Below are 17048 nucleotides of genomic sequence, written 5' to 3' on the forward strand. Positions count from 1 at the left end.
TATATATATAAATATGAAACATTTCACAAGGTCTTATAAAGACACAACTGTTGATTTTCAGTGAGACTCGCTAGGGTATTATTTTTATTATAATCTGTAACCTGACATAGACGCATGATTCATCTGATATTTATATATTCGATTCAAATGAGAAAAAAAAAAAATGAAAGAAAGAAACAACAGTTAAGTAGTTATTCCCGGGACACTCCTTTATTGGATAAACAAGATCGAATATTTTAGGAGATGTCTATTCAACTTATGTATGTGGCAGAGAAAAATGTTATTCTAAAACTGCGAGTGATGGACCAAACTGAAGTATGACTGGCCGACCGACCGAGTCTCGCATAAAAATGCACAGACTCAGCTAAACCACAAATAATAATAATAATAATAATAATAATAATAATAATAATAATAATAATAATAATAATAGTAAAAATAAAAAATAAATAAATAAAAAAAGGAAAAAAATAAAAATAAACGAAAGAGAATTGTGACGAAGTTCAGCGTATTTTCTCCCATCGATCTCAGCCCGGATTTTCTCGTTTCAGTTTTTCGTCAGTCGGTTTAACAAATCAGTCGATCGACAAGTCACGACGCCATCTTTAATATAAACGCGTCTATTTTCGGAAAGAAAGCGATTAGGCTATTTTTAATATTTTGTTCACATTTTCTGTCTGACTTTCGATTTCAAGCCTCGGACATTACGCCAACACTTCTGCCCATCAGCAGCATCATGATCGAATTATTATTATTTCTAACACAGGTGATCATCTGCGATTACTCACTGACAAAAACCAATGGTGTTCCCTGGAGTCTGGGTAACAACAAGTCTCCCCAGATTTCCAGTACTAATTTTTGATAAACTTTGCATATGAATTTGCATTATCGCAATAGTCGCTTGCCATTGATTTCTCATTAGCAATGAGCATTGGTTATCACTGGAATTAGGTGTCAGTAAGCTTTCCCTAAGGTCCCAGTCCTCCTCGCACCTAATCTAGTGAAGGTCTGTCTGGTTAATCATTTTCCTACTGTGTCTTTTCATACTCCTTGACTCTTTAATTATTTGGTTTGGCGTCAGTCGTATTGACAGTTTTTGTGGAGCGGTGATAGTGAATTTACAATTTTGCGGTTCCAGTTTTCTTGGTTGCATATTTTTATTTCACTTTGTTGCAGTTTCTATGTGTTCAGTTAGCGGTTGTTGCTCATGGGGATTTGTTTCCGCATTCGAGGGGTTTCCTTAAGATTTCAGTTGTTTTGAGCATTAACGCATAGTCTTCTTCGTCTTCTTTTTCTTCTTCTTCTTCTTCTTCTTCTTCTTCTTCTTCTTCTTATTATTATTATTATTATTATTATTATTATTATCACTAACTGCTGGTTGGGGAACATCGAGTTAGTTACGATAAAAATGGAATGAAACGGACAATATTTGTGGAGATTTATTGTCATTTAGACTCCAGGGAAATCCTTCAACTATTTTCACCAAGAAATCACTGCCATCATTTAGTCAAAGAATCACAAGAATTATAACTAACGACGATTACTCTAAAAAACCCTTTTCTCAGGAAGTTCATATAGGCCCTGCTTGGAGGATATTTATCATGTAATATGTCTTATGCTGAAGAAGCTTGGCGGTTTCCGTTTGTGCAAAACAGTACCGCGGAGCTGCCTCCAACATGATTACAACATGAACGTTTTTAAGTCGAATGTAAACAAATTCTTGAAATAAACAAATTTTGCCCAATCACTATCATCATTACCAAACATCACAGTGTTGTTTTAATGTCCAACTGACACACATTTAATCTCTGAGTTGCCCTTGGGCCTTTATAAGCAGTGACACTATAGTATAGCACACACACACACACACGCACGCACATATATATGTATATATGTATATGAATATACATAAGCGATCACACATATATGTATGTATATATATATATGTATATATATGTGCATATATGTATGTACACACATATATATATATTTATATATAAACTAACAATAAAAAAACACTAACCTAGTTTTGAAACAGATCCTTTGTCCGATAAATGCATGCCCATTGGCTGATAGGAAGGGCGCGGTGGATACTAGAAAGCTGATTGGCTAACTAAAATCTCAATAGAAGAGGAGCATATAAAAACGATAAACAACCACAGAATTCGCGCATAAGCCCGAAGAGTCCTAGAGTGGATGAAACGCGGAATATTCAGTGTAGCTTAATCGCCATATATATTTTATAAATTACTATATATATATATAAGGAAGGGAGTCTTTGAGGGATGATGAGAGGCGTGGGAGGAGTAAGGAAGTCAGAACATCAGAGTTGATTGGCCAAAATAAAAAATTTCATGGATAAGGATCGTCATGATGTCAGTGTGGCAACTATACACACAATTATTCGCGAAGAACTAAATATACGGAAGATTTGCGAAAATGTACCAGTCCAGAACTACACCCTTGTTACAGACTATTTGACCTACACAGTTTCTCCCTATAGTCAAGACCTTGCTCCCTGTGACATTTGTTTATTTCCTTAACTCATAAAACCTTAGAGGCTGTCGTTATGAGACACTTGAGGTGATGAAAGAGGTCGACGAAGGTCATTGACACGCTCACACAAGAAAATTTCCATGGAGCCGTCTAGCAATTATTGAAACCGTACAACAAGTGCATTGCAACCGGATAAGATTACTTCAAAAGCGACTAGAGATTCATGCGTGTAATTTCAATAAAAGTTCCTATACGAAAAAAATCTGCAAACATATTTAAGGCACCTAGTGACATATGGCCGAGTGGTCCTAGACGTTGTATCAAAGTTTACAGTTACCCAAAGGTGCTGAGTTCAATGCTGAACAAAGACAGTGAAAAGTAACATTCAAAACAGAGAATCAGCAACTATGTCCCAGAGCCTAGTTGGAGTCCGAACACGGTACCCCCGTAATAATAATAATAAAGGGTTGGGTTCGAGACTCCTAACAAACGGTTCCCCAGTTCGATACAAAACACCTGATAAATGCCGGAGGGCAAAACGGCTGAAACGTTGTGACGATAACAACCAAGATGAGTAAGTCAGTCCGACAATCTCAATTAATATTTAAGGCACCTCGTATGTCAAAGTGATTGATTCAGATTATTGTTCTCGTTTGGATATATTCAGGTATTCTTGGATGCGGGTTTTGTCATTATTCAGTGATATACTTTCCAGGAAGGGAGCGAGGTTTTTTTAAGATTTTGGTCTGTAATTGATGTTTTTTCCACTGGCTGTTGTAGATTCTGTCTAGTCGTCCTGCGATACTTTGTGCTCTGGAACTGATTATGTTATATATAGGTTTTTCATTATTATTCTTGTTATTGTTGTTCGTTGTTAGGACTTATTAAAAGTGAGTCTTAGTGTCTTAGAGTCTTAGTAAGAGTCTTATTAAAGAGAGAGTCTTAGTCTTAGAGAGAGATGTTGTTGCGTTCTGTGTTCGTGTTATGAAGAGATTTATATATATAAAATGTTCATACTTAGAAGTGTTAGTGAGGAGGTAGTGTTGAGACAGTCTTAGTGTCCACATTGTGTATGTAAAGACATTTTAAAACACATGATATACAAGACATATAATGACAATTTTCACTTTACCTTTTGGTAGAATTACAACACAACGACGACGTTTATAAAATCACATGATGGGTTTATTTCTTTTCCGACCGGTCGTGGTTTTCTGAGTCAAGAATTCAAAGCTTAACATTCTATGTTTCAAAGGTGACCGTCTCGCTTCTAGACGTTCGACTCCCATCTCTCGACCCCAGACTGACGTCTCTCGATCTCAGGCTCTCTCACACTCCCTCAGTTTCTCCCTGCTTAACTCTAAAGTTTCTAACTATATCGAGAACTTCCCATTTTCCATGACGTAATACACATGTTAAAACATGTGTCTTCTTTCACGTGTTCTGGAAATGCGTGTCCAAAACTTTTTCCTTTGTTTACAAAAGGAATTTTAACCTATATTCCCAGTAACCTATATTTTCAATATGTTAAAAACATGATTATTAAATTATCTTATAGTTGCATTCTTCAATTGAATTTTCATAACAGAATTGACAATACACATTCTTTTCTTAAAGCTATTTTATCTCTAAGCTAAACAATGGTTTGTTTTTTACATTCTATTTGCTAATTCTCTCTCGTAATCTATTTCTAAACCTAAATTACGAGGTTCGAATTTCGTCTATTCTATTTCATTTTCATTTTAACTAAATCTCTCTATTTTTTTACTTACATGAAAAGGGGACATTCCTTATCATGTAACAATTAATAGTTTCAAAGAATGAGCTTAAAATCTCGGCACTCGCATAAGAATGTGATGTGGTTTGGTCATTCTTGCCAGTTTTTAGTTTTTTTTCTAATCTTTTTCATTTTCGTATTGATTCGGGGTTATTACCGATTATATTATGTTTCAGGATTTTTTAGATAAAGATTGATAATTCGTACTATTTGGATAATTTGGACTAATGTTCTCAAGATGGAATATCCGGATCATACGAACATAATTATGCCGTGCATTTAACGGAATGGATAGTGGTCATCAAAGTTATTTTTCTGTTTCTCATCGATGAGTTAAAGCAAAGCCATCTTTACATGGGGAGAGGGAAGAGGTTAGGGTTAGAGTGAAGGTCGTAAACAGTTTTGAAACAACATCGAGGCTTGGTTGAAGTGCGTGTTTGTCTCTTTGTCTGCATACGTTTTTATTTGATTTCTTTTAGCTTTCCTTTCTAGTTTGTTCGGACGGCCATCGTTCGTGCGCGTTCCTTTATTATCTCGTTGATTCGAACTTTGTATTCCTGAAGGCATAATCAAGGCAGGAATTCATGGTCTAAAGGTTTTGTCCGAAGAGTTTGCCTTCAATACGAATCAATAAAAAAAACAACCTTTTTCTTTTTCTCTCTTTCTTTTATTTATTGCGATTGATTTTGATTTTTTTTTTTTGGTATTTCTCTTCAAATATCCCGTGATTTCCTTTTTCGTTCTCCGTCGTTTTTGTTTCGTTTTTACTCTTCAACTATTTTTTCCCCTTTTTCTTTCTATTACTCTTTCGTTATTTTTGTTGCTTTGTTTATGCTTTTCAATTACTGCTTGCTTTGTTTTTGTTTCTAGCAACCCATTCAACATTTTTTCTTCATTTATTTCGGTTTTACTTCCCAACTTTTTCTTTCTTTTTTCTTTCCATCAAGTTCTCACTTTTTCTTTTTCTTTTTCATATATTTTTTCAAATAGTTGTTTTTTTTTAATATCTATCTACCCTCATATATTTCTCCTTTCTTTCTTCCTACCCCATAATTTCCCCTTATTTATTTATAGCGTCCTTTCATTCTTTCTTCCTAGTTAGTCTTTTCTTACTTCTATTTTTTATTCTGTCAGTTGATTTTTTTAGGGGCCTTTTCTTTCATTTTTCCATTCTTTCCTCCTTTTTTCTTTCTTTCTTCTTTACTTTTCCTTTCTTTTTTGATATCTATTGTTCTTTTTCTCTTTCTTTATTTCTTTTTTATCTATTTTTCTCTTTAGTACCCTTCTTTCTTTGTTTCCTTCTTTCTTTCTACTTTTGACATTCTTTGATTCACTCCATGTATTTCTTTCCATTTTCTTTCTTTATTCTGCATTCACATTTCTAAGGAGAGCAGAGGCTCTCTAAATGGTAAAGGTAAGTTATATGTCAGTTAATCTTTGTACTTCCTCAATTTATCTATCTGCTAGTTTGTACATAAATGTTTAGCCGTACATCTATCTATCTATCTATCTATCTATCTATCTATCTATCTATCTATCTATCTATTAGGGTTGGGACGATTCCAACATTTTTACCGATTCCAATAAAATTACGTATTCCGTACTAAATTCCTAATTCCGATACCATTTCTGATTCCGATTCCAATTCTTTATGAATCTCCAAATATTTAACTAGGAAATGTTAATTTTTACTAATTACCGTAAAAACAGATGTTAAATGTACATATATTTTCTCAGATGTAAAAATACGCTTGTGGGAGTGGTAGAACATCGATAGATTTTACTTTTACTGGTAGTTTAAAATTGATAACTTTTTATTATGTTATTATAACTACCAGCAGTAAATGATTTTAGTTTAAACAAAATCAAATAATAAGATGATTAAAAGAATCGTTTTTGGTATCAGAAAATAGGCAACATTTTTATTTCCGATTCCGATGTCCCCCTCCTCCCTCACCAAAGTCCTGATTTTTCCGATTCCGGGCTTCCATTCCGATTAATCGTCCCAACACTAGTATCTATGTATGTAACCGTTTATGTGTGTAACTGTTTACAGTTCACTGTTTACGCTTTTGTGGAAAACGTATGACCAGGCCGGAAAGCACTTAACCCATTAGGCAGCGCTCAATAGAAATCGGAGAATATAAAATGAATGGACACAATGTCCACCACGTTTTGTTTGGACAGAACATTTTACACTTCTAATTATGTACTAACTTATTGTGCGCACGCCCCCTCTTTCTCTCTTTCTCTCTCTCTCTCTCTCTCTCTCTCTCTCTCTATATATATATATATATATATATATATATATATAGAGAGAGAGAGAGAGAGAGAGAGAGAAAGAGAGAGAGCATATGCGTAAGCATATATATATATATATAAATATATATATATATATATATATATATAGAGAGAGAGAGAGAGAGAGAGAGAGAGATCAATGCCACGTAAAAGGAAATAAAAAAATATTTTCTGACTTATTGTGCGCACCCTCACCCTCCCTCCCTCTCTCTTTCTCTCTCTCTCTCTCTCTCTCTCTCTCTATATATATATATATATATATATATATATATATATATATATATAGAGAGAGAGAGAGAGAGAGAGAGAGAGAGAGATATCAAAGCCACGTAAAAAGAAATAAAAAAAATATTTTCTGGATATTCCCGAAAAAGACATTTATTGGTCGAAAATTTTAATCTTATACCAATAAATATATTTATTTAAAAAATCCTGTATCTATCTAGTCTTTTAAACTATTAAATTCTGAATTCTAGATTTCACTATTACAGTATTTTTAAACTAGTGTTTTTCTATTATTTTGTACACAGATGCATACGATCGATGCTTGCTAACTGCATCGAAAATCTAAAACCTCGCTCTTCATCAACGTCTGAGTACGTGTCTTTTAGTGAAGATTTTGTAGATTTTGTATACCATAAATATGTATATTTACAATACATAGGCAGAAACAATTGTTTGTGAATAAAATATAAAAAAACACACACACATGTATATGAATTCAACAAGTTAAAATATATTGAACTAAAAACAAAAAAAGCTCAATATATATGCAGAACTTTTATACGCAAAATTATATACTAATCGGATAAACTGTACGCGGATTGATCTACGTTTCGACGATGTTAATTCTCTTCTAAGGATTCTTGTTGATTGTTGAGCCATTGAAGAGACAAGTAACATCGTCGAAACGTAGATCAATTTGCGTAGTGTTTATATAGTTTCACATATGTGCACTTTCTGTCGTGGAATACTCTCTGACTGTTTCTACTCGCTGATTTAGCATTTATGCATACTTAATTTTTCTCAATTCCCGAGTTCATTACTGGTAGCCTGGAAGTAGAATACCAACATATGAGGCCAAGTTTGACTTTGTGAGTAAGTTCGAAATACCCGACTGGTAGTAATTATCACTTTCAAATTTGATGATTTCGTAAGCATGAAACACTCGTGTCTATATGTATAAAATAAGTTAGATCCATGTCCAACGAACCTATATCTAAAATTTCAAGTGTATAGACCAAAAATTGTCGGAGGAGTTTGGTAGAGTTCTTAAAGGTCAAATTGTTGAACTTTGACCCTTTAATCGCCAAATTTCTGACAAAAAACGGATCACATCGATTTTCCAAAATCTCAGTACCCTGTATATCAAATTTCGAGTCTGTAGACTAAAAATTGACAAAGTTGTCGCGTAGGGAAATGTACACAGACACACTGACACACAGAGACACTTTCACTTTTATATATATATACTAACAAACAAAAAAAGTGGTAGTAGGGAGGCAGACTCGAACCCGTACCGCAAAAGACGAAAAGAACAGGGTAAAACTTAACGTTTATGCTGTTACGACCACCGACAAACCGGAGGCGACATTTTAAAAAATTAAGGCTAGACAATCTAAAGGAGAGGATAACTTTCCAAAATATCAGCGAAAAAAGTAACCCCCTCTGTAGTGCCTAGTTGAAGGGGAAGATATTAATGTTTTTAGCCAATTTTTCGATATTTGTCGTGTGAAAGGTAGAACTTTAAAACGATACTGATCTTGGTAAAATCCGTCGCATCTATTGAAAGTTTAAGGCAGACATGCAAACAGACATGCATACATACATTTATATGTTGGTAACTAAAAATTTTCGACCCAAACGGATGAAAAAGCTTGCCCTATCTCTGAGTACGCTTTATGTAAAATTTCAAATATTTACACCAGAAATTGTCTGAGTAACTTGGAAGAGACCGCAAAGGTCAATTTTTTTTTAAATTTTGACCCCTATTATGACCCCTTAAAATTCATTGTTTTGGGCTCAAATCAAATTATTAAGTTAAGTCCATGTCCAAGGAACCTATATCTAAAATTTCAAGTGCGTAGACGCAAAATTGTTGGAGGAGTTTGGTAGAGTTCTCAAAGGTTAAATCGTTGAACTTTGACCCCTTAATCGCCAAATTTCTAGCCAAAAACAGATCACATCGATTTTCTCAAATCTCATTAACCTGTATATCAAATTTCGAGTCAGTAGAGTAAAAATTGACAGAGTTGTCGCGTAGGAAAATGTACACAGACACACAGATACACAGATACACAGACACTTTCACTTATTTATATATATATATATATATATATATATATATATATATATATATATATATATCGGCGATTTAGGTAAACTGGTAGATATATATATATATATATTTCATACAGGGACTATACCAACTAATATATATATATATATATATATATATATATGTATATATATATTTCATACAGGGACTATACTAACTAAATACACACACACACACACACACACACACACACACACATATATATATATATATATATAAATTTCATACAGGGATTATACCAACTAAAAATGAGCAGGAATATACCTCGGACTTTCCATACTCACAGGATGATCACTAAAGATCAAAATACCCTACAATAAATTACAATCTACCTACAATATGGATTTATTTAAGAAACCTGGATACTGATCACAGTATACCACTCTATACACGGATTACCACGACACACGGATACCATAAATTCATCTCCCTTTATTGTATCTACTCATCTATTTTCTTTATCTATGCCTCCTAAAAAGATGTAATTCATTTTTAAATATATTTTCTTTGTATGTGCTTTATAGCAAAATTATTTCGAATTATGCCTAATGACTTTTCCTTTGAGGAGATTAGCCTACATCGAAAATCTATGGGTTAAGTAAAAATATCTGAACTGCATTCTTTATTCAAACAATAGATTTCTCTTCTGAAAAATTATGTTTTTTTAATTAAATTTAAAAAAACAAACTATATAAACAAATATTAATTGTTTAATCCGTAACAATTAAAATCATATTCCTTTCTTTTTCCAATTAAGTTTTCATTGAATTACGTATGTAATAACAGAAACTATTTATTTTTCATTAAAAGATTAGCCAGCGTTTGCGCGAAAAAAAAAAAAAATCACGAAACTTTCATTCGGCACTTTCCGGCGGTTTACATAAAATGTCCTAGAAATTACGATGATAGAATGGTCCTTATTCTACATAAGTATCAAAAATAAAAATAAAGTTATAAAAAATTAAAATATGTTTTTTTTGTGTGTGTGCCTAAAACTTTTTTATTAGATTATTCAGAAAACCCTCCAACTGTTGACGGTTAATCAATATAAAATGGGTGTTAAAAAAAAGATAACGCACCTGCTGCAGGGTGAGGTAGACAAGATCCTTGAAGATATCTTGTGGATCTCTTGTGTCCATGTATTTCGGTCGTTTGCTGAGAGGAAGATCTTTGCTCTGGAAAAAGAACGAAAAACAATTTCGAATTAAACGCAGAAAAAAATGCAAGTAAAAGATGTATATTAGATGTTATATTCTGCATTTATCTTTATAATATTCTACTTGTCCCTTCCTTAGTTCATCCGTACACATTGAAAAATGCTAGATATAATTGTTAAAGGCTAAGTTCGCGAAAGTTGGCTTTAAAAAGACCAATCTGACAACCCTGAACAAGAATATAAAGAGTGGCCTGCTTTTTGTGTGGCATCGTTTTCCACTATCATTATAATAATATATGGTTATTTTTGTAATGGTGGGAGAAAGGAACTTGTCGTAATTTAGACGTGTAGCAGTTCTTCATCGAGGAAAAAAGTCATCGAAATTGTGTGTGTATACTTAGCGCCACAACTAGCCCATGTTGCCCAACACTCCCCAACCTGAAATAAAACAAAACGTAATAAAATGAAATGACAACCCCAACAAATACCACAATCAAACCAGACAACCTCCCAAACAAAACTATTTCGCCTCCTTCTTTGAGGCTTGCATTCACAAATATTCGTGGGCTTAGACGCAATCTAGATGATGTAGTAGTAATTTTCCCGGAAGTTTTAGCATTAAGTGAAACAAACCTACACTCCTCAAACCCTTCTGTCTCGTTTAACATTACAGAATATGTCCCTGCCGTAAGGACTTGGATAGATATATGCACAGGCTTGGAGTCTATATTCGAACTACCCTCCCCTTAACTCGGGAGCAACGTCTTGAATCGGATGTTCAAGCCGTTATGTGTTTTGACTAGCCTTTCGTCACGACGTTAGTTATTTATATTTTATCTAGCGTCCAAATATATGTGGGCGAAAAAAAAAAGAAGAAAAACTCACGAAACTTTCATTCGGCACCTTATGAACTGCTTGCTCGACGATTCGCCTCCAACTCCACTCTAGAGACAACAAACAACTCCCTCCCAAATTTCCCTATGCGGACGGAATAAAATAAATAAAAACTGGCTTGGCTTCTCATACAGCTGGACGGTCTACTTATAGCTTCTCTATAGCCTATTCCCTCACACAGAGAGTCATGTTCCTAACTCGCCTTTTAGATAGTGACCACGAGCAAGCTTCACTTCTGGACCATTCCTTACCACAGTACCTGAGGATTGTGCAACAGTCCACTCGGAAACACAGACCACCTAGTGGTATCAATAGACATTGCACTTAATCCCAACTCCAAGGTGAGGAGTCATTGCTCAAGACTACAAAAAGACTGACTGGGAAGCTCCATAGTTCACTACAGATTGTGCAGCTACCATTGCATAAAAACAGCATGCACTTCGCCGGTTCGTACGTCATAAGTCAAATACAGATAGGCAAAAGTTTATAGATGCTAGAAATCATTATAAGAGAGTAATAACTACAGCCAAAAGAAGGCATGCTGGAATAACCAAGGAAACGTACGGAATCGCAGAAGATAGAAACTCGTGATTTCTGGAAAATTTATAATAGTGTTGTGAATAAAGGGCAATCAGTAATTCCGCCACTAACCAACAACCAGAAGGTTGCATGCACGGCAACTGAAAAAGCGGAACTGCTTGCTCGACGATTCGCCTCCAACTCCACTCTAGGGCCAAAAAACAACTCCCTCCCAAATTTCCCTATGCGGACGGAAGCCACAATTGATGTCTTTCTCATGTCCGCGATATCATAAAAAACTTAGACACCTCCAAGGCGTGTGGGCCAGATCTCATCCCTGTTATGATCATAAAGAAATGCTCAGCTGAGCTAGCCCCGTAGTTTCCATACTTTACAACAAATGTCTTGCTGAATCCTGCTCCCTAATAGCTGGAAGATGGCCTCTGTGGTACCAATGTACAATAATTCTGGTGAAAGGACCGATCCTCTCAATTATCGCCTTATCAGCCTCTCTTCTCTTCGCTAAAATATTTGAGATGTTAATCAATCAAACACTAGTCCACCATCTTACAAAAGTTAATATTCTTTTTGACAAATAGTACGGATTTCGGCAATGTCGTTCTACTGCAGATACTTTTACATTTATAATTTAATCTCTGAACGCATATACAATACACTGGATAAAGCGGGTGAAACCAAGGCTGTAACCCTCGAGATCCAAGACCTTTGACAAAGTCTGGCACGAAGAGCTGCTAATGAAAATTAAATCATACGGTATAACTGGACTAATACTAAATATCATTAGACCCTTCTTAGACAATAGAACCATCCAGGTTGTCATTGCTGGACGTACATCCAAGTAGCATAACATTAATGTGGGAGTGCATCAGCGGTAAATCCTTGGACCAATATTATTCTTGATAATCATCAATGACCTCCCCGATGATATTGTGTCCGAAATGGATATATTTGCTGATGATATAACGCTCTATAACATGCATGATGGAAGAACGGATGTACATAAATCCAAGACAATGGCTGAACCCTTAGAAAATGACCTCCAGACCATAGTGGTCTGTAGTAATGCTAGTAAGACTAAACTGCTCTCCTTTAACAATTACAAGAAGCCTCTCCAACCACCGATATCCATGACAAATAACACCCTACCTGAACATTCTTCCTTTAAAATCCTTGGCTTAACATTCACAGGAAATATGAACTGGGACAAATACATTGAGAACATTGCCAAGGCTGCTGCAAAGAAGGTGAGCTCCCTCTATCGTGCTAGAAAATCACTCACACCCGAGAGTATCTTGTACCTCTAAAAAATCCACCATTATCCTCTGGGCTGATGCATCTACCGCATGTCCCCCCCTTCTTGGATAGAGTCCAAAAAAGGGTCTCTAATATAATAGGTCCCATTTTGTCAACAAGGCTCCAACCCCTGTCCCATCGCCGCAATGTTACATTCCTGTTCCTGTTTTAAAAATATTTTAATGGAATGTGCTCCGATGAACTCGTTGCATTTGTGCACCATCGACATACATATCCACGACAAACCCACTTAGCATCAAAATCACACCCCTTCACTGTTGAGGTCCCTAAATGTCAGAACGTATTCTACTCTAATAACTTTTTCCATAGAACGGCTAGAATTTGGAATTTCTTTCCTGCTACCGGCTACCCTAACTATACTAATCTGCAGAAGCTGAAATGCAACGTAAACCAACATCTTAATCTTTTTTAAGCATGGTCGCAATTAGTTGTCCCCTTACGTCCAACTGGCAATATACCTTGTTTGTGGTGAAGGCCAGTTAAAGAAAAGGAAACATTCGAATAAAACAGAGCAAAAAAGAATATTGTCTGTCAAGTAGTGCTGGGCTAAAAGAGTAAATTAAAGATTGTCTCTTGTGATGTGATTTTATTACTTGCATTGAACTATGTAACACAATATTACTTTCTGATTATTCATTAGCATTTATTAATTGATCTCATCTATAGTTGAATATTTAGAGATATAGAAAGAATCGGAATTGATAATTGTATTAGAATTGGGAATTTAGTACGGAATCGGGAAAAATATTTGAATCGTCTCATCACTAATATATATATATATATATATATATATATATATATATATATATATATATATATATATATATACTAGCAAAAGTACCCGTCGTTGACTGGGTTCAAAAACAGCCTACAGAAAATGGACTCTGATTTATGAAAGTATGATAGGTTATGAAAAGGAAGCGTTGTAAAGGGATAGCTTCGAATTTGGGGGTATCAAAACCAAAGCAAAACATGATGAAAGTAAAAATAAAATAGATAAACCCCATAATTTATTATACCATACCTGTTCACACTGAAACACTTATCACAATATTCTGTGGATCTATATTAAAAAAAAACCTTGTTAAACTTTGTGACATATTTCCATTCTATGGCGGTCAGGAGCGAACGAACACCCCATAATTTTATTATACCATATTTCTTCAAACTGAAACATAATTATCAAAGTATACTTCCGCAAATAGATATGAAAAGTCTATATTAAAGTTTATGCCTATTTCCATTCTATGGAGACCAGGCGCAAACGCTGACCCAATAATTATATTATACCATCTCTATTTAAGTTAAAACATATTTATCAAAGTATTATTATGTACATATCAAAAACACTTGTAAACGTTTTTTTATTTTCAAATTTTTTATTTCCATACTTTGTGGATCAGGCGCGAACGCAGACCCCACAATTTTAATGAACAACCGTTCTGCCAGATCAAACATACCCATTCCTGTGTCTCGATACATCTTCTATCATTACATAGGAGTCTATCCGTGACACCCCTCACACACAGATATTCAGCTTTATATTATATTATATTATATATATATATATATATATATATATATATATATATATATATATATATATATATATATATATATCAGCTATTTCCGTGTATATCTATTTGTTTCTTATCCAGCTAATTCAAGCTCAGATCACTGCTATTTCTTCTCTTCAAGGACGTTTCCATAAGTAATGTCTCCTATTTTTTATTCGGCCCGAATGGATCAAAGTGGAATCTAAATGGCATTGTTATGATGATTGAACTGATGCATTCATGATCTGAAAGTTTAATTTCTTTATTACAGATATTGACGGTGTGAAACTCTAAGAAAGCAACTCTTGTCATAAATATGCGTCAGAAGCAGAGATGCGTTACTGAATTCCTGGTAAAAGTGCGTTGAGAATGGTGGTGACTATGTAGAAAAATAAATTCTAGAGCACAAAAGGTCGCTCATTTATTTTAATGGTATTACACGTGCCTTCGTGGCTCTGCAATTTCTAGAGTTAAAAAAGATAGGAGGCTTTACTTTTGGACGACCCCCGTACGTAAAAGTGATGGCAGTTTAAATTAGGTACATGTTCTATTAACCAAACATTCAATAACTTTATGAATTGATTTAACTGTTCTTTCAGTTTCAACTTTTATTCAATTTCCAAATTAAATTTAGAGGGTAATATTATGGTTTTTATCTTCTCCTCTCTTATCACACATTCTGCGTTCAACGTTGCAATGACTGACTCGACCAATACTAACTTCGAAATATTCCGTCACACTTCGCCAAAATCCGTGATATTTCGTTACAGTCTGTTTCAGTTCATGCTTCCAACGATTGAAGGGTTACAAATCATGAGTCAGAGATTTGTTGTTCCGCGCCATTTATTTTGTCGGTGGAAATACGTGCAAATAGTCGTTTTCATAAAGAAAAAGAAGGAGGGGGAGAAGGAAACGAACGAAGAGGAGATGAGTGTTGGTGAATGGTTTTCATTGGCTGAACAGATCACAAAAGATTTCACTTGTTGCATTTACTTTCAACTCTTTCATATTACGTTGATGCTTGACCAAATAGAGACAATCTCTCTCTCTCTCTCTCTCTCTCTCTCTCTCTCTCTCTCTATATATATATATATATATATATATATCTTTACAACTACCCTTGTTTTTACCCTCTCTCCCTCTCTCTCTCTCACACAAACTTTATATATATATATATATATATATATATATATATATATATATATATATATATATATATATATACGTAATAGAAAGTAATAACCGGAAAATAAATTTTCAATGGTAAGGTAAACCTACATAGATAAATAAAAACCTACCACATTAAGAGGAACAAACAATAGAAGCGTAAAATTACATAGGAACTTTATTACATTAGCAGTTTAATAAGAGTTAAAGAAAGAGTTTTCTCCCCTTATTTAACAATTATTGAATTGATAAGGTAATAAAGTTCCTATGTAACTTTACACTTAATTTTCCTATATATATATACTAGCAAAAGTACCCGTCGTTGACTGGGTTCAAAAACAGTCTACAGAAAATGGACACTGATTTATGAAAGTATGATAGGTTATGAAAAGGAAGGGTTTTAAAGAGATAGCTTCGAATTTGAGGGTATCAAAACCAAAGCAAAATATGATGAAAGTAAAAATAAAATAGATAAGCCTCATATTTTATTATACCATACCTGTTCACACTGAAACACTTATCACAATATTCTGTGGATCTATATTAAAAAAAAAACCTTGTTAAACTTTGTGACATATTTCCATTCTATGGCGGTCAGGAGCGAACGAATACCCCATAATTTTATTATACCATATTTCTTCAAACTGAAACATAATTATCAAAGTATACTTACGCAGATAGATATGAAAAGTCTTTATTAATGTTTGTGCCTATTCTCATCCTATGGAGACCAGGCGCGAACGCAGACCCCATAATTTTATTATACAATCCCTATTTAAGTTATCAAAGTATTCTTATGTACATACGTTTTTTTATTTTTAATTTCTGCCAGATCATACATCCCCATTCCGGTGTCTCGATACATTCTTCTATCATTATATGTGATCAGTTTTCTATAATAGTCAACCATATAGGAGCCTATTTGTGACCACACACACACACACACACACACACACACACACACACACACACACACACACACACACACACACACACACACACACACACACACAGACGTTCAGCTTTATATTATAGATGTATGTATATGTAATTTTATTTGGGGTACCAAATATATATATATGACGGAGATTATATATATAAAATCCACATTTTATTTTCTTCACTAAGGAGTACCTTAACACCCAGGACTGCCATCAACATTCGCGGAATGAAGGGAATGTTAACATTAATAAAACTTAACATTAATTCAGACGAGTTATAGTGATCAAGAGAGAAATCGCTATTTCACAACAACGCCAGGTGACCGATTTTTTTAATTTCCCATACAGTGCTTAACATTTAAGAGTTTTTTCCTAAAGAAACAAAATAATTGTAAATTAGGAATTGTATATATATATATATATATATATATATATATATATATATAGTAATTTATAAAATATATATGGCGATTAAGCTACACTGAATATTCCGCGTTTCATACGCATAAGTCTGAGGAGTCCTAGAGTGGATGAAACGCGGAATATTCAGTGTAGCTTAATCGCCATA

General features: G+C 34.2%; 1 protein-coding gene across 4 annotated transcripts in view; it reads right to left on the bottom strand.

The window, feature by feature from the left end:
- The window catches only part of LOC145291469 (uncharacterized), a 149278-nt gene that overhangs the window by 19947 nt on the left and 112283 nt on the right, over positions 1–17048 (bottom strand). For all 4 annotated transcript variants that reach the window (XM_080137340.1, XM_080137341.1, XM_080137339.1 and 1 more), the window contains one exon: positions 9992–10087. In XM_080137340.1, coding sequence (XP_079993466.1) covers positions 9992–10087 — 96 coding nt within the window. The remainder of the gene's footprint in view (positions 1–9991; positions 10088–17048) is intronic.

The sequence above is a fragment of the Euprymna scolopes genome, chromosome 12, assembly GCF_053919585.1.
Source record: "Euprymna scolopes isolate OS-2025 chromosome 12, ASM5391958v1, whole genome shotgun sequence".
Classification (NCBI taxonomy): Eukaryota; Metazoa; Mollusca; class Cephalopoda; order Sepiida; family Sepiolidae; genus Euprymna; species Euprymna scolopes.